Here is an 18,946-nt window from a genome sequence, read left to right as displayed (position 1 = left end):
TGCTTATGCCCTGGGAAGGGCCTCATCTCACTTAACAAATTTATGTTTAAAAGAAAGTTTTTTATTTCAGTCCAATTTAAATAAGTTATGTCACTTATAAATGCCTTTATAAAAGGCTGAAATTTTGAAATATTAGTAATTATTGCTTTGTAGAAGCTAAAAATAGAAAATGATTCTAGCATAACCATTTATCAGAATAGTGATTGGTTTGGAAGTGCTGTTCTAAAAGAGATTTGAGATAGGAAATATTTATTTTATATATACATGTACATATACTTCTGATATTATTGCAAACCAGTGACCAATACAGACCAGTGTACTTGGAATTTTGTTAGGTGGATTTAGATTTCTAAGATTTCTTTTTAATGATAACAAATGTTATTTTAGTATATTTCATTTTTTTTATTTTAGTATATTTCAAATAAAATATGAACAACTCAGAAGTATTTGCCATATACACCATTCCTATATATATCCCTTTAAAAAAAATTTTTTTTATTGGTGTTCAATTTGCCAAAATATAGAATAACACCCAGTGCTCATCTCATCAAGTGCCCTTGTCAGTACCCGTCACCCAGTCACTCCCACCCCCCCACCTCCCCTTCCACCACCCCTAGTTCGTTTCCCAGAGTTAGGAGTCTCTCATCTTCTGTCTCCCTTTCTGATATTTCCCACTCATTTTTTCTCCTTTCCCCTATATATATCCCTTTGGCATAATGACTTGATTTCAACTTTTCTTTCCTCTTTTGACCCCTTAAATTTGGTATTCTTCACAAATATATCTCTAGTTAACTACTCTGTTGGTTTCAACCTTCACTCACATGCTGATGATTTTAAAAGTGTCATCTCCAACCTATATCTCTGAATTCTAACTGCTCTATTAAACATCTTGCCTAAGAACCTCAATTTATACTTATCTATAACTATACCATTGTCTCTTTCTGTTCCCCTGAAACCTGTTTGTCTTCTGTATTTCTTATCTTGGTGAGTATCTCAAAATCATCGGGTCTTTTCCTTTCCCTTACTTCCTACATTCAGTATTCAACTCCTAATGATTCTGTAATCTCAAAAGTTCTTGAATCACCCTCTGTCCCACTACTACTCTCTTGGTACAGGCTGACATTATTAGTACACCTTCAACTTGGCTTATACTCATTTAAGTCTTACTAGTTCATATCATTTCTTCCAGGAAGCCTCCACCCAGCCCCAGTATAAGTTAGGTACCCTTCCTGTGAATTCCTATAGCAAGCACCCTTTGTCTATGTTTTTCATGACACTTATCAAACTACACTGTAATGATCTTACATCTCTCACTTCCTTACCAAATCTAGAAGCCTCTTGCAGACAGAGCTTTTATCTCTTTTTTCATGTTATCCTTAGAGTTTAGCATAGTAACTAGAATAAGAGTAGATATTTTTTAAAAGTCTCTTGGATGAATGACTGACTCATGAGAACAGTTTACTGCCAAAACTACTCAATTCTTTGCTCATGGATGAATCATCCCTAACTCATTTTTCTACATATAGGGAGCAGAAAATGAATAACTTTTTAGAAAAATAATATTTCTGGAGCACCTGGGTGGCTCAGTAGATTGAGTGTCTCCCTTTGGCTCAGATCATGGTCTCAGGGTCCCAGGCTCAAGCCCCATGCACCTGCTTCCCCCTCTTCCTGTGCCCCCTCCCCACTCATGTTCTCGCATGCTTTGCTCTCTCTTGCTCTCTCTCAAATAAATAACCTTAAAAAAAGAAAATATTTCCTATCATAACGTGAAAAAAGTTTTATAAAAAACAATTCTATTGGGATCCCTGGGTGGCGCAGTGGTTTGGCGCCTGCCTTTAGCCCAGGGCGCGATCCTGGAGACCCAGGATCGAATCCCACGTCGGGCTCCCGGTGCATGGAGCCTGCTTCTCTCTCTGCCTGTGTCTCTGCCTCTCTCTCTCTCTGTAACTATCATAAATAAATAAAAATTTAAAAAAAAATTCTATTATCATAAAAACTTATGTTTATAGCTTTTAACTTATTTTAAATTTGTAGTCTTTAGACAGCTTTACATTAAACAACGGACCATTTCGATATTACTTGGGTGGTGATCCCAATAAGCCCTTGGAAAACTCTGGTTTTCCTGAAGATGGATCTCCTGGAAATGGCAACACTGGGGATATGCAGGTGGTAGCAGTTGAAGGAAAAGGTGAAGTAAAGCATGGAGGAGAAGATGGCCGAAGCAACAGTGGAGCACCACACCGTGAGCGACGGGGTGGAGAAAATGAGTTCTCTAATGTCAGAAGAGGGAGAGGTGTGTATTTTTTCTTGTTCTCACTAACTATCCTTATAAAGTAACTAGTAAAACAAGAGTTTCAGATAGGAGCAATATTAGAACTATCCATCTGCAAACGGAATGTTAAAAGTTATCCTTACATACATCTGACCATTTTTCTTTACACCTGGTTCTTACCTATGATTCTACAAGGCATAGTAGTTTGATACGGGTTGGGGTGAGGGGAGCATTTCTATTTCTGCATCTTTTTTTTTTTTTTTTTTAAGATTTGTTTATTTATTTGAGAGAGAGCACAGTGGCAGAGAGAGGGAGAAGCAGGCTTCCCACTGAACAGGGAGCCCAATGCAGGGACTCAATCCCAGGACCTGGGGATCATGACCTGAGCCAAAGGACTGAGCCACCCAGGGGCCCCTCTATTTCTACATCTTTTACACGGTTTTTTGAGGTAGCCAAATTTATGTTCTGTCACCCCTCCTCCCTGCAATCAGTTACTCGTTCCTCCAACTGCATTTCTGCTTTTTTTGCTACCATAGGTAAAAATTTGAATTCTGTCTTTTCCACATTTCCCTCCTTAAATCAAAGATATCATTTAAAGCTGACAGATCAAGTAATAAACGTAAAATATCATTTAACAATCCAAAGGGAAACATTAAGAATAGTAAGGTGATCAGGTAACAGATTAGAGTTGAATAGTGAAGAATGTAAATATATATTAATTTATAATTGTTCGTAGTTAGGAATGGATAGGTAATGTCAAAAAAGAATAATGGAAAGACAAATTCCATATGATCTCATATGTAGAATCTAAAAAAAAAAAAAAAGACTAAGTTATAGATAGAGAATAGGTAGACAGATTAATGATTGCCACAGGCGGGGGGTGTGGCGGGGGGGGGGAGGAGGATGTGAAACAGGTCAAGGGTCAAAAGGTAAAATCTTTCAGTTATAAGTAAGTCACTCATGGGGATATAATGTACAGCATGGTGACTGTAGTTAATCTACTGTACTGCATATGTGAAAGTTGCTAAGATAGTAAATCTTAAAAGTTATCATCACAAGGAAAAAGAGTCTGTAACTGTATGGTAACAGATGTTAACTGTACTTACTGTGATTATTTTGCAATATATACAAGTATTGAATCATGTATGCTTAAAAAAAGGAAAATCCCTATATAATTTTATGAGATCGTAAAAAGTTAAAGGAATATCTGTGTATCTGGTTGAAAAATCTACATAAAATGAAGACGGGGGAAAAAAGAGAATTAATGGTATTAAGAAACTAATTGTTTAACCAATAGGCATTTGAACATATACCAATTGTAAATATTCTAACAAAGAAGAGAAAGATCACAACATATTACTAGAACCTCAGATTTAGGTTCCTGTCTTTAGGCAATTTACCTAAATTGAATGTATGAAAGGCTTCCCATTTATAACCCGAGTTCACCTGTCCTATAAAACACCACAACTCCCAGCAATCACAGGAGTCCATACAAGGGGCAGACCCTAAAGTTAAGCTTCTTGAGCTTCATAGTAAATCTGCCTCAGCATTAAATAGATATTATTGAGCTGTTCTTTGTCAGGCTGTGTTCTAGGTCCTGGGGATGCTGTAGAGAAGGAGACAGCCCCTTCCACAGACAGAGCTTATGTTCTAGTAAGGGGAGCTGACAGTGAATACATAAATAATTCAGATTGGTTGCAAATGGTGATAAATGCTCTGAAGAAAAGAAAATGAGTAATTGGACAGAGTGACTGGAGGTGGGGATTACCATAGCATGGAAATAGTCTGATTAATCCTGTCTTTGTGAAGGCTGGTTTGAAAGCTCACTATGACATAGGACATAGTAAAGTGAGCAAAGACAGGAGTGATTCTTCAGTACCTACTAATAGGCCCTCATAGAATTTCTCCATCTCTTAAGGATACAGGAAAATAAGCCTTTAGACCAGACTTCCACTTTTTTTTCCCCTTGTAAATTCCACACCAGTCGCTGAAGTGGTCCTTTCTTTCTTAAAGAACCACTTCAAAACTTACTTCCTTTCGATACAAGAGTAGAAGTCTTCTTGAAACTGGCATCAAGCCCTCAGCGTTCTCTTTGGGCTTTAACTTGGCAAACAGCTTTAGTTCCATTTTTCTTACAAGACCAAATAAGGTGATACAAGCTCACCTTTGGAAATCCTGCTGCTGCTTTGGGGCTCCAGGATGCCAAAGGGCAATGAGGTAAACAGGTTCTTGGTTATTATTTAAAACAAACAAAACTTACCCAACTGTATTAGCAAACGGACAAAAGCTTGTAATATTTCATTTCTGCACAGTAGTGCTTTTTATATACTGCAATATAAAACTGTTGCAGCCTTTCTGAAAAATAACCTGGCAGCACTTAATGAAGATCCTCTGCAAAGCGGTGCCTGGGTGGCTTGGTTGGTTGGGCATCTGCCTTCAGCTCAGATCATGATCTCAGGTTCCTGGGATGGAGCCCCACATCATCCAGCTCCCTGCTCAGTGGGGAGTCTGCTTCTCCCGCTCCCTCCACTCCTCCTCTCTGCTTGTGCTCTCTCTCTCAAAAAAAAAAAAAAAAAAGAACCTCTACAAAGTTGTCATCCTTTTACCCAGTAATTCTTTTTTGATTCTGTTTTTCCTAAAGAAATCTGGGCAATAATTTATATACAAAGACATTCATCACAGTGTTATTTGTAATCACAAAAATTTGGAATCGTCCTAACTATCCAAAAATGGAGAATGAGTAGATTTCTTCATGGTCTTACTGGGGAATTTATGTAGACATTGCAGTGGTTTTGAAACAAAATTTAATGATGCAGATACATATTGATGAAATTTTTTTAAAAGAAGGACACAAAATCATGTGTTAGGGGTAATGCCAATTCCTTAAGTATAAGCATAGGAAAAATGATGGATATATAACATAATTTTAATAGTGAAAAAAATTTTAATAGTGATAAGTATAATAGAATTTATAATAAAAAATACATTAAACAATCTTTTGGGAGATTTACAGTATTATTAAATTAAAAATGACCAAAAAGGAAAATGTGTAGCTTTTAATACTCTAAAGAAGCAGGAGGAAACTGAGTGGGGAAGAATTCGAGAGGAAGACAAACCATGAGAGACTCCTAACTCTGGGAAGCAAAGGGTTGCTGAGGGGGAGGTAGCTGGGTGACTGGCACTAAGGAGGATGGCACATGAGATGAGCATTGGGAGTTATACTATATGTTGGAAAATTGAATTTAAATAAATTATTTGTCAAAATACTCTAAAGAAGCAGTCCTCAGATTTTTTTTCAATCTTGTTACTTTATTAGTAAAGAATTTTTGTGAATGCAGCTCAAATATGTAAATTCTGTATGAATTATATGCATTTAGTCATTTACTAGTGCAGTAAATACATTATAAAACCTTAGCAGGAAAAACTTTGAGTAAATCAGTATAAATAGAAGCTTATATATCTGCTTCTTTGCTCCCAGTATTTTGTGTACACTTTCTGATTGCTTCCACTCCACTTTGGAGATTTAGATCTCAAAGAAATAACAGAGGAAAATGAGTAAAACGCACTTTTCTACTTTTATAAGAATTATTTAAAACTAACTTATTTTGCTTTCTTAAAATAGGGCATAGGATGCAACATTTGAGCGAAGGATCTAAGGGTCGGCAAGTAGGGAGCGGAGGGGACGGGGAGCGCTGGGGCTCGGACAGAGGCTCATGGGGAAGCCTCAATGAGCAGATTGCTCTCGTCCTCATGCGCCTACAGGAGGACATGCAGAACGTCCTGCAGAGACTCCATAAACTGGAAACACTAACAGCTTCACAGGTGAGCGTTCAAATTTGTCTTCTTCCACTGCTGCTGATCCTGCATAACAGCATGTAAGTGTAGTCTGTGTTGATCTGACTTACACAAATCAGCGTAATGATTTTTTTTTAATTTATTTATTCATGAGCCTACACAGAGAGGAGAGAGAGAGATAGAGAGAGAGAGAGAGACAGAGACAGAGAGAGAGTCAGGCAGAGGGAGAAGCAGGCTCCATGCAGGGAGCCCGACGTGGGACTCGATCCCAGGTCTTCCCTGGGCTGAAGGTGGCGCCAAACCACCGAGCCACCTGGGCTGCCCCAATGATTTTTTTTTTTTTTTTTTTTTTTAATAGGACCTAGGAGCAGGACTCCTGGGTGGCTCAGTAGTTGAGGGTTTGCTTTTGGCTCAGGTCATGATCCTGGGGTCCTGGGATGGAGTCCCACATCAGGCTCCCTGCAAGGAGCCTGCTTCTCCCTCTGCCTCTGTCTCTCTCTGCCTCTCTCTCTCTCTCTTTCTGTGTTTCTCATGAACAAATGGATGGAATCTTTAATAATAATAATAATAATATGCACCTAACTTAAATAATTTTCCATCTCCATATTTTCTTTGCAACGGTTATAGTTGTATGGGATTTTTCCTTTCAAAAATATTTTAAAAAAAATCAGTAATCCTTATTTTAATCTAGCCATATAATGGTAAGTAGGATTTCTAAATATGAAAAAGCTACGTAAAAGCCACTGGTACTGACAAAGATTCATTGCCAGCCTAAATGTTAGATTCCTGAACTTTCTCTTAGGCCCAGTTCTTCACTTCTTCCTTATAAAATCCAGTTTTATCAAGAACCCTGCTAAGTTAACCAGACAGGCTCCTCATCCTCCACCAGCTGCCAGATGATGTCTGATCATCCCGGCCCGCCTTCCACAAGAATCCTGTTAGGTCAGTTTAGCCAGAATCTTCCTAACCCCATGTTTCCATTTAGGCATTTTCCATCTGCTCATCCTTGCCATATGCCTTGACACTACATTCCCCCTCACCCATGCTGTGCTGGGTGTGCAGGGAATGAGCCCCAATCCCTGCATCGTGATAGCCCCTACCCCCTTGAAGAAAGTCTTCCTTTTTGTGCTTTCACAAGTGTCATTGATTCTTTTTTTCAACAACATGGATAAATATCATTACAGCAAAAAATCATAACGCTAATTATAACAGCTAGTGCCAGTACTTCTTAGATGAAAGCAGGGGTCCTTGGGAATCTTCATTTGCTTTTCAGACTTTATTACTTAGGGAAAAAAATCTGCTAATAGTTAACATTTAATAGTTCTGACTCCACTTTAGTATTTGTTGGTAGTTGCTGCTTTAATGAGGAAGAGCAGCTGTGTCATCACATTGGGATTTGGTCACCTTGAATTCCATCTAGAAATCACACTGACAAATGTGACCTTGATTAAGTCATCAGATACCAGGGAGCCCAATTTTTAAATCTATCCTTTATTCTGAAAAAATGCCATAAAGTAAATCTCCTAGTTAAATATCACGCCGTAGGGCATTTGAATGGTTCAGTTGGTTGAACGTCTGCCTCCTGGTTTGGCTCAGGTTATGATCTCAGGGTCTTGAGATCAAGCCCTGTGTTGTGCTCTGTGCTCAGCAGGCAGTCTGCTCAAGATTCTCTCTCTCAAATAAATAAATCTTTGAAAAAATATATATATTATTATGCCTACAAGGTACAATTACAACTAATATAAAGATCATTGGTTTGTCTAGATTCTTTCAGCACTTGCAATTTGATTATGCCCTTCTGTACACCTTGATGAGGTGAGGACTAATGCAACATCTGGAGGCAACTAATTTAGTTTTACCTGTAAGGTATAGTCCTACTGAAGTCCTTGATACTATATTACCCATAACAAGGAAATTTAAAGCCTGCCTCCTCCCTACCACTTCCTGCTGTAATTTCAGCATACAGGCCTCTGTGCTGAGCCTTGAACTTGCTTGAAGGCTCCCTCCCACCTTGGATCCTTGTACTTGCTAATCCCTCTGTAGGGAAGATTGTGCTGCACACACACCCCTGCCCCCCCACCCTCCCTCCCCATTCCTACCCCCCACCCTCCCTTCCGCCTCCCTTAGCTACATAGCATACTGTCAGCAAAGCCTTCCATCACCATTGCATTTAAACTTGCAAGACTCTCCTCCTCCAACATGTCTCTTACTCTCCCTGTTTTCTTTTTCTTGTTTTTCCCTCCTTCCTGTTTTATTTTTCTTTATGGTGTTTATTGCTACCTGATACATTGCATATTTTACTGATTTATTCATTATTATTTGTATCTGTCCATTATAGTATAAGCTCCATTAGGGCAGCACTTTTTGTCATTTTGCTCTCTGTTGCATCTCTAATGCCCAGGGTTAACTGGTACATAATAGACGCTGAGTATTTACTGAATGAATGAATGAATGAATGAATGGATGGATGAATGAATGCATGAATGAATGAACAAACGAACGATCTCATTTTCATACTTTCTCTGAAGATATAATAAATGGAGAAACTGGGATCCCTGGGTGGCACAGCGGTTTTGGCGCCTGCCTTTGGCCCAGGGCGCGATTCTGGAGTCCCGGGATCGAGTCCTGCATCAGGCTCCCGGCATGGAGCCTGCTTCTCCCTCCTGTATCTCTGCCTCTCTTTCTCTCTCTATCATAAATAAATAAATAAATCTTTAAAAAAAATAATAATAAATAAATGGAGAAACTGAAGTAATAAGTTTCCAACAATTAGTATAAGGAAACTTGTTTTCTGGATGAGCCAAATTGGAATATGTTTTCTCAATTAATTTGAAATTTTTCTGTTTAGTTTATACATCTCATTAAAAATCCTACAATACTCCTCCCCTCACAAATAATAACTATGTAAAGTGAGGAATGTGTTAATTAACTTGATTATGGTAATCATTTCATATTGTATATATGCATCAAATCATCACATATATATATATATGTATACGATTTTATTTATCAAGTATACCTTGATAAAGCTGGAAAAAACTTAAAAGCAAATCTATAGTACCAACAGTTCATTTCTATCATACCTCTTGTGCTATAACTTATGAATTTTCAGGGATGCCTGGGTGGCTCAGTGGTTGAGCATCTGCCTTCAGCTCAGAGCATGATCCCAAGGTCTCAGGATCAAGTCCCACATCGGGCTCCTTGCATGGAGCCTACTTCTGCCTCTGCCTCTCTCTCTCTCTGTCTCTCATGAATAAATAAAATCTTAAAAAAACAAAAACAAAAACCGGGGATTCCTGGGTGACTCAGCAGTTTGGTGCCTGCCTTCGGCCTAGGGTGTGATCCTGGGGTCCCAGGATCAAGTCCCATGTCGGGAGCCTGTTTCTCCCTCTGCTCATGTCTCTGCTTCTCTCTCTCTCTCTCTCTGTGTCTCTCATGAATAAGTGAAATCTTTAAAAAAAAAAAAAAAAAAAAACCCAAAACTTAAGAATTTTCAAAGCAGATCTTTCGATATGATTTATAATTTGAAAATAATCAAGGCTGCAGTTCTCAGATGTGTTTTTAAATTTGTAATTTGTATGGAAACAAAGAATTACTAAGTTAATTAGATAATTTAGTAACAGTATACAAGAAGTAATGGTTCAGATTAATTTCAGGTTTTATTTGATGATTTTATATAATTTGAACTATAAAACATAAAATGTCGAAGGTATTTATTTGGCTAGGAATTTAGGGACCTTGTTATTTGGCCAGTATAGGTTTCAGTATAATCAAAGTATGATTAGCAGAAAAACATAATAAACTAATGTTTTAGACTTTTTAAAAAAATTGAAATACTTTTATATTTATTCATGAGAGACACAGGCAGAGACAGAGGCAGAAGGAGAAGCAGGCCCCATGCAGGGAGCCTGATATGGGACTTGACCCCAGGACTCCAGGATCACGACCTGAACTGAAGGCAGGCACTCAACCATTTAGCTACCCAGGCTTCCCTAGACTTTTTTTTCTTTTTTTTTAAGATAAGATATAGAAAAAATTACTATTTTTTTTTCTCATTTTGTCAAAGCTAAATTACTTTCATTTGTATTTATAGGCAAAATCATCGACATTACAGACCAGTAATCAGCCTCCCTCGCAGGTAAGAAATTCTTTTCTTAAATTTAAGTCTAAAATAAGGGTTTCAAATCTAAAAATAAGGGCTTCAAATAACTTAAAATAAATTTAGATTATATGAGGTTCTTGAAATATTCCAAATGAAATCTACCCTTTAGAGCTTTGAAATTAAAATAGATTTTTAATGTTTTTAAGTCTAAAGTACTCCTGAACGTCTGTGTACTGAATTACACTCTGAGATACAGAATATCTCCCTTCTCTTTAGCAGGGCTGAGATTTGTTATTAAGTTTTATATTTTCAAAATTATGAATTAGGTACATTTTATATATACAGCGTGTAATAGACTGGTGACCAGCTTATTTTATTTTCTCAGAGACCATCTTGGTGGCCCTTCGAGATGTCTCCTGGTGCATTAACTTTTGCTATCATATGGCCTTTTATTGCCCAGTGGTTGGTGCATTTATATTATCAAAGAAGGAGAAGGTAATTTAGTTTTATAATTGAAAATAGTATGCAAAGCCTTATAATCTACAGTAGACAGAGCTTTCAACAGCAATGGAAACGATAGCTCCATTTTGTAGCTATATTGTCATACTGAACATTCTGTACCAATCCTGAGACTGAAACTCTCTTCGAAATCATATCTAGTGGATTCCTAGGTACCTGTTAGACTTAAAAAAAATCAAAGTCTGATGTTTATTTTGGGCCTTTTGCTAACATTAAAGGATTGTAGACAATAGGTAGGGAAACAATACCTGCATGCTCTCTATACCTTTGAAAGAGACATTGACATTTCAGAAGATTTTTATTTTTATCTCTAGAAATAGAGATTTTTCTAATGTGAGGGCCAAACTTTCAGTTTGGGATGCCAGGAGATACCTCAAATTGGTCTGAGAATAATAAATTGGGATCCTTGAAAGGGCTCTGAGATTGTCTAGGTTAGGAATAACCAAAGGCTCAGTCTCTTGGGTTCAAGAAAATCCTTAAAGTATGTGTGTGTGTATATGTATATATATACACACACACATATTTTTTTTTTTAGACAGTATGTAAATTGAATTACTTCCCATGGATGGGCATATTGATCATTATTTACCGCGTCACAGTCTCACTTACTATGGTTTTGGTGTTTCATCACCATTTCATATTAAGTAACAACAGATAGGGAGAAGAAATAGAATAATTGATAATAACATTTTAAGTGCTCTCTTAAATACATGCAATAGAAACACATTTTTAAAGACCTACAAGTTTAAATAATTATGGATATGTTGTTCTTCTATCAAAGAACCCAGGTCCCTAAATTAACAACACTTGCTACCAAAAGCAGAAATGAGACATTTGCCCTTCTCTTCTCTGAAAGGGATAAGCAGCACATGAGTTAGTATAAGTGCTCCAGAGATAATACTTGATGGCAGAGAAACTGAAATCCATCAGGATTTGGGTGAATCCTTTCAATCTTCCTGCTTTCTGCTTATGTTAAGACAGTTCAGGTCACCTAGATGGCTCAGTCAGCTTAGCATCCGCTTTCAGCTCAGGTCCTGATCCCAGGGTCCTTGGATCGAGCCTCGTGTTGGGCTCCCTGCTCTACAGGGAGCCTGCTTCTCCCTTTCCCTCTGCCTGCTGTTCCGCCTACTTGTGTTCTCTCTCTCTGTCTCTCAAATAAATAAAATCTAGGGGAAAAAAAGTTCAACTTATGTTCATAAGAGAACTAAAAAATTTTGTGGTACATTCGTGTTCTTGGACTACACTGACCCACTTGAAAAAACTTTAATTCAGAAGCATGAACTGCTCTCACAGTGTTATTTACCTCCTTTCTAGGTCATTTGTATAGATGTCATTTCAGCTCTGTGTAAAGTTGGTGTAAGGGTTCAATAAACTTTAGCTTATGTCCTTCCTTTTCTTCTTTTCGCAAATTTTACATTTATCCCATGATGGTTGGGTTTAGTGCGACACGGTGTTTTAAATTTTAATTTCCCTGATAATAGGAGGGAAAAAGAACCGAACCTTTTTTCACTATGTAGTAAGTGCTAGATTCAAGCAGCAAGGCACTAAATGTAGGTGTTGACATATTTTGCAACATATTTCAAAGTTCTTTACATGTTTCCTTTGTTGATCGTTGAGCATTAGAGAGTAGAAAAATTTGGCACAGGACAAAAACTGTTAAGCTTACTTGGGTTAATAATTTATGTTATGCTTAAGTTTGCAGCAGCTTGTCACTTTAATAAAGACTGAGAAAACAATGACTCTGCTTCAGCAGTCACCAAAAATTGGAGTTTTTCTAAAATTATTTTTTTAAGATATTCCTTGCTGGTACACATCTGCACCATTTCTCCTAAGTTGCTTACAGATGTCTCTGAATGGAGAAATTCTCCTATTTTTAATATTCTACTTTGTTATTGTTGAATCTTTATCAAATTTTCAGTAGGTTAAATGTTTAGTCCTTTCAAACTACCAATTTTTTTTTAAACTTTGTCTTTTTTTTTTAAGATTTTATTTATTTATTCATGAGAGACACAGAGAGAGAGATGCAGAGACACAGGCAGAAAAGAAGCAGGCTCCTTACAGGGAGCCTGATGTGGGACTCGATCCCCAAACTAGGATCATGTCTTGAGCCAAAGGCAGACCCTCAACCACTGAGCCACCCAGGCGTCCCAAACTACCAATTGTTTAGCACTGCGCAACTGCATTTTGATGAGATAGTGGTTTATTTTTAAAGATTTTTTTGTTTAGAGAGAGAGCATGCCGTGGAGAGGGGCAGAAGGAGAGAGAATCTCAAGCAAACTCCCTGCTGAGAGGGGAGCCTGATGTGGGGCTCAATCCCAGGACCCTGAGATCATGACCTGAGTCAAAACCAAGTGGCAGACGCTCAACTGACTAAACCACCCAGGCACTGCCAATGAGAGTCTTTTCTTTTGTATTGTTTGTTCATATACATAACAAATTAACAGGGATTGGAGACAGAGCCATATTTGATATGGAAAGAAGTTTCAGGCTTGAAGGGACTTAGACATCTTTTCATCTGGAAGTGTGTAGCAATTTTTAATCTGACAGTTATAGGAATGAAAACTAGAGAGCAGTGTGTATAGTTTGAAGGAGATGGGTTCTGTGTTAGAGATGAGGAGAAAGATCCAGAAATCCAGTTAGAGTGGGGAAAGGTATGAAAAGGAGTGGGTGTGCTCTATTCATAATAGGGACCATCCTGTGCCTCGACCCCTAATTCAGTGTTTGGCATGTAGTAGGCTTTCAGAAAGTGTGTGCTGAGTGCATGACTGAATACCCACTATTTGTAGGAGGTCACACTGAAGTACTATATGATATAGAAAGCTTTTAGTTTATTTATTTATTTAAATTTTTTTTCCATTTTACTTAATAAATAGGCATCTGGGTACAAACACAGTGAGATAGTTCTATATATATGTAAAATAAGTAGCTATCTATTTGTGGTAAGCTTTTTGAAATAATAGTTTGTTTTCTTCAACATTAAAAGCGAGGTGAAGGGTCCACTGTTTGATTCCCCCTCTCTCCTCCCAGTGTAGAAGAATATAAACTCAAAAGTAAATTTCAGGCATTATCACTCTGCAGTGGATCAGAAAAAAAATCCCAAAAGACGTTTTTTTCTGAATGTGGTATGAAGAGCACATTCCTTTTTAAAGATTTCATTTTTCACTCACGAGAGACACGCAGAGGCAGAGACATAAGCAGAGGGAGAAGCAGGTTCCCTGCAGGGAGCCTGATGTGGAACTCCATCCCAGGACCCCGGGGATCATCATGACCTGAGCCGAAGGCAGATACTCACCGCTGAGCCACCCAGGTGCCTCTCTGTAGGAACACTTTTCAGATGGAGCCTGCCTCAAAAAGTCAGGCCCAGGCTTCTGAGGAGGGGAAAGAATCTCATCAGTACAGCCAGGGCAGATAGTTTAGCAGGCAAAGTGAAAGGCATAATGTTTCCCTCTACCTTTAATCTGTTGTTTTCTGTAACTTTTCTTCTCTTATCACACCATACCCTACATTTTGCAAGTTAATTTAAAAAGAAAAAAAGGACGAAAAGATCTCATGAGGAACCTTGAAAAACATTCTAAAATTCTGAAAATACGGATGGGAATTTGTATGTATTCTATTTCCCTATTACAGGAGAAGATAGAGGGTTCAGAGAGTTATGTGCTTTTTTGTAAATATGCAAAGAATTTTGTGTAGTAATCTACATCACATAGGTTCTTAGTAAGTGTTGCTAACTGTTCATGCACCATCCAGTGAACATTTCTGCTAACCCCTCACTTAGGCTGTTAGTGAGGGCAATTCTGTGGTGCCTGTGTGACTCAGTTGGTTAAGTGTCTGCCTTCAGCTGGGGTCATGATCCCAGGGTACTGGAATCGAGGCTGAGCAGGGAGCCTGCTTCTCTCCCTCTACTTCTGCCCTTCCCCTCTGCTTGTGCTAGAACACACACTCTCTCTCTCTCTCTCTCTCAAATAAATAAGATCTTTTTTTTTTTTTTAATTTATTTATGATAGTCACACAAAGAAGAGAGAGAAAGAGGCAGAGACACAGGCAGAGGGAGAAGCAGGCTCCATGCACCAGGAGCCCGACGTGGGACTCAATCCCGGGTCTCCAGGATCGCGCCCTGGGCCAAAGGCAGGCGCTAAACTGCTGCGCCACCCAGGGTTCCCTCAAATAAATAAGATCTTTAAAAAAAAAAAAAAAAAAGTACCACTCATAATTCTGTTCTGGCTCCAGGAGCCTTTTTTCCTTCATGCCCTTAGGGCTCTCCTTATGTGAAAATTGATCTATTTAAAATGTCACTCCTGCCAAGGAAGTGTACATAAGAGGATTTCTACAGAGGATAGAAGATGATCGTATTATTTAAAATATCCCTCCTGCCAAGGGGATTGTGTAAGAGCATTTCTGTAGAGGTGAGGAAATGAATCTATAATGAGAACATTTCAGGCATTTTGGCATCTAGAGTGCTGGGGAGGATATAGAGATTTTTACAGGTGTGGGACCTCTCCCAGATGTCAGATCATACGTGATTGTTGTGTCTTGTGCTGACAAACCCACCCTTCTCTGATCACTCGTTCACTCTGCTATCACTAAAACTGTCATTTTATACCTATCTGAATTGTGAGTTTATATGTTCTCCCTCCTACCCCCAAGCTAACCTGAGAGCTCTTTTAAGAGTCGAGAGCCTGCCTCATTTATGTTTGAATCCCCAGTGCTTGGCACAGAGCCTGGAAAGTCATAGACACAAAATATATGTTGATTAAATGAATAGTCTAGGTTATACATCTATCAACCTATTATAGTCTTATTAAGCATTTTTTGTTTCACAGCTTTGCCAAGTTGTAAAATAATTCCCAAAACCCTGAATCGCCTTAAGCCAACTACAAAAGGATGAGAATTTCTTAGGAACTACTGGCAATTTTATGATTTGATTCTGAACGTGAATATGAATTGTTATGTTATCGTCCAAAGAATTCTCTGGTATGGATGTGTTTCATATTCAGGTTGCATTTATATTCACAGAAAATTGGTTTTTACTTTCTTTTTAAAGAAAACTGAACTGAAGAAAATGGTGTTTTACCCAAGAAGACTACTGGGCCTGAATGACCTCAGAATGAAATGGAATGTGGAAATCACAAGAGAATCTTAGTTTGTGATGATTACACTTCTTTTTGTCGTCCAATAGTTTGGTTTGTGTACATATATACATATATATATTTTGCACTACAAAAATGATAACATTTAATATTGCTGATACTTGAATAATTAATCTCAGCTAGGTTACAAGTAGCATACATAGATTTGCCCTACCTTGAACTTGAAGAGCATTAAATTATTAATTATTGTTTGGTAACATATTTACCTGATTATCTCCCGTAGAGAACAATAAGCTGCTTTTCCAAGGTACAGTTGTGATAATGAGATATTTTATTTTTAATTTTCTAAATTAACTATAAGAAAGAATACAAACCAGGAGTGAAGTTCAAATGAGATTAAATGAACTTTTCAATTTAGTCAATGAATTGCCATGCCAAGCAGTAGAAAACTGCTGGAAGAATTTTCTCCACATCCTCTCTGTGGGCTGCCCATAATCTTTCCTGGGCATTCACAGCACTGACTTTACTGTTCAGGCGTCGTTATTACAAAGTAGAGCCCTATGTACCAGGCTTACTTTTTACAAATGAACACAGACTAGACATAACCTGCTGACAAGAATGATGAAGAATCGGCTTCTAGGAAGTTTAGAAGTATACTCTGAGCCTGTAGATCATTGATAAGATTTTATTCAATCGTATACATTTATTCCTTTGTAATCGCTTTTCTTTGAGGATATCTTGTTTCTGCTTCATAGGGTGCTTTGAAATATAAAATGAAAACTTATTTATACTGTTTTTACAAAAGGTCAAAAAGGAAACACATGAAAATCACTTTTCTGCAACTGGTAAACTACACAGACTGGACTCTTAACCTTTTAGTGCCTCTGTTTTTCCCTTGGGGTATAATATTTGAGATACACCTATTTCACAGGGGTAATGGAAGGATTTGCAAGCAAGCAGGGCTTATGCTTCCATGTGAAGAAGGCACACCCAACTAACCTGAATGTAAATGCTTCCCCCGCCCCCCACATTTAGATGAGAAAGAAGACTGTAACATATAGAGATCCTTGAAGGCTTTGTTTGGAATTATTCTTCCTGTATACCTTCCAAAATTTCACATTTAGATGTAGCTTGTACTTTAAAGATTTCTCTCATTCGAAGGCATAGTAGCAAATAATTTTTAAGCATTCTCGATATGTGTGATGTTGGGTTAAGCATCCTGTGTTCAGAGTGTTTTAAGAAAGTAATCCATCCCTTGCATAGAGCGTGGTTCTTTGCTTGAAGAAAACAGTATAAGAATACAATTTGCTTTCCCCAAATTCTTTGTTCCTTTTTTTTTCTTGTAACTTGATGGTTTTATTTTTAAATCACATCCTGATTAAAATGTGTCTCTCTAAAGGGGTTACTAATATTCACCTTTTAAAAACTCTATTTAGGGGAAAAAATGAAGCAAGTAACTGAATTATATGGAAAAATAAGGTTCACACCTGTGGATCAGGGATTATTCTTTAAAAATTAGATATTAATTTGGTATCAGACAATGGTGGTGGCATTTCTTGATAGTAAATAAAATAACTAAAAGCAAATTTAAGAACATAAGCAGTTGTGATTCATTATAGGCAGTGGGAGGTAACTAACTCCTAGGGATAACCATTTGTATCCTATTCCAAAGTCTTATTTTATAGTTTGAAAAGTACTTTGCACACAGTTCTTGTATATATAAATAAAGATGTAATTATAGGATATGGTGTTACTGCTTTGTTAAAAAGAACCTCATTTAAAATTTTAAATTGACAGCTGGTATTTTTTTAATGATCTTCTTTTCTGTTCCTTTATTGTAAAACTACATTAAAAATAAAAAGGTTAATGAGAAATGCTATGGTTTTTATTACTTGTTACTGGTAGAAGTACATTGAATAAAGGATTAAACAAGTGTAAATTGTGGGAATTCATAGAAAGTAATCATGCCTCTTTCAGAATAAAACCATGGTATTACATAGAATTTCATAAAAGTTCAAAACTGGGATAAAGTAGAAGTCCTTTAGTCATTTGGTTGAGAATGTCCAGTCAAAATCTTAGTTTCCATTCTTACACCACATAGATAGCTTCCCCCAGCCATGACATCTTAAATACACAATTGGTCTTAGGTGGAATATGCTCAGAGGATTTGTGTGTTTTTTTTTTGTTTTTTTTTTAGGGGGGTGTTTTGTTTTTTTCTAAAGACTATTCATTTGAGAGAGAGAGCACAAGGGAGGGGTGGAGTTGGGAGGAGGAAGAAGTAGGCTCCGCACTGAGCAGGGAGCCCTGCTGGGCTTAATCCCAGGATCCTGGGACCATAACCTGAGCTGAAGGCAGGTATCTAACTGACTGAGCCACCCATACACCCATTTTTTTTTTTTTATTAAAGATTTTATTCATTTATTTGAGAGTGTGAGAGACAACCAACAGGAGGAGGGGGTTGGGCAGAAAGAGAGAAGGAGCAGATTCCCTGCTGAGACCCCAGGACCCTAGGATCATGACCTGAGCCAAAGGCAGATGCTTAACCAACTGAGCCATCCTGGCGCCCCAGGATTTGTGTTTTTCATACAAATATATAACTTGTAACTTTTACAGATACTGATAAAAGTGATGTTAGCTATTTGTATCACCTAAAATACCAGTGTTTGGGTGTCTGGGTGGCTCACTGGCTGAGTGTCTGCCTTTGGCTCGGGTCATGATCCTGGGGTCCTGGGATCGAGTCCTGCATCAGGCTCCCTGCTTCAGCTCCTCCCTCTGCCTATGTCTCTGCCTCTCTCTCTCTGTGTGTGGCTCTCATGAATAAATCTTTTTTTTTTTTTTTCTCATGAATAAATCTTAAAAAAAAAAAAATACCAATGTTGTGCTGCCTGTCATAAAAACGTCAGTGACTTGACCAAGTAAGTTTGGGTTTTTTTTTCTCAAATACAAGAAGTACACAGGGCGCCTGGATGGTTCAGTTGGTTAAAAATCTGGCTTCCACTCAGGTCATGATCTCAGGGTCCTGGGATCCAGTCCCACATCCGGCTCCCTGCTCAGCATTCTGCTTCTCTTTCTCCATCTGCCCCTCCCCCTGCTTGCGCTTATTATCTCTCTCTCTGTCAAATAAATAAATAATCTTGAAAATAAAAAAAAGAAGTCACTCAGAGGTAGGAA

The 18,946-nt window shown here is 37.9% G+C and overlaps 1 protein-coding gene across 19 annotated transcripts in view; it reads left to right on the top strand.

Moving 5' to 3' along the window:
• The window catches only part of ACBD5 (acyl-CoA binding domain containing 5), a 50,072-nt gene extending 32,423 nt beyond the window's left edge, over positions 1 to 17,649 (top strand). For 5 of the 19 annotated variants that reach the window (XM_072825280.1, XM_072825271.1, XM_072825284.1 and 2 more), the window contains 5 exons: positions 2,035 to 2,293; positions 5,895 to 6,094; positions 10,161 to 10,205; positions 10,555 to 10,664; positions 15,730 to 17,649. In XM_072825280.1, coding sequence (XP_072681381.1) covers positions 2,035 to 2,293; positions 5,895 to 6,094; positions 10,161 to 10,205; positions 10,555 to 10,664; positions 15,730 to 15,742 — 627 coding nt within the window. In that variant the 3' untranslated portion in view covers positions 15,743 to 17,649. Of the gene's footprint in view, positions 1 to 2,034; positions 2,294 to 5,894; positions 6,095 to 10,160; positions 10,206 to 10,554; positions 10,665 to 15,508; positions 15,673 to 15,729 lie in introns of those variants that run through there. The other 14 variants (XM_072825274.1, XM_072825276.1, XM_072825275.1 and 11 more) reach the window with 9 other exon arrangements.
• Positions 17,650 to 18,946: the final 1,297 nt, after the last annotated feature.

This window comes from Canis lupus, chromosome 5, assembly GCF_048164855.1.
Source record: "Canis lupus baileyi chromosome 5, mCanLup2.hap1, whole genome shotgun sequence".
NCBI classification, from domain to species: Eukaryota; Metazoa; Chordata; class Mammalia; order Carnivora; family Canidae; genus Canis; species Canis lupus.
Note: the sequence above shows the minus strand (reverse complement) of the source record. Positions and strands in the feature narration are given on the sequence as shown.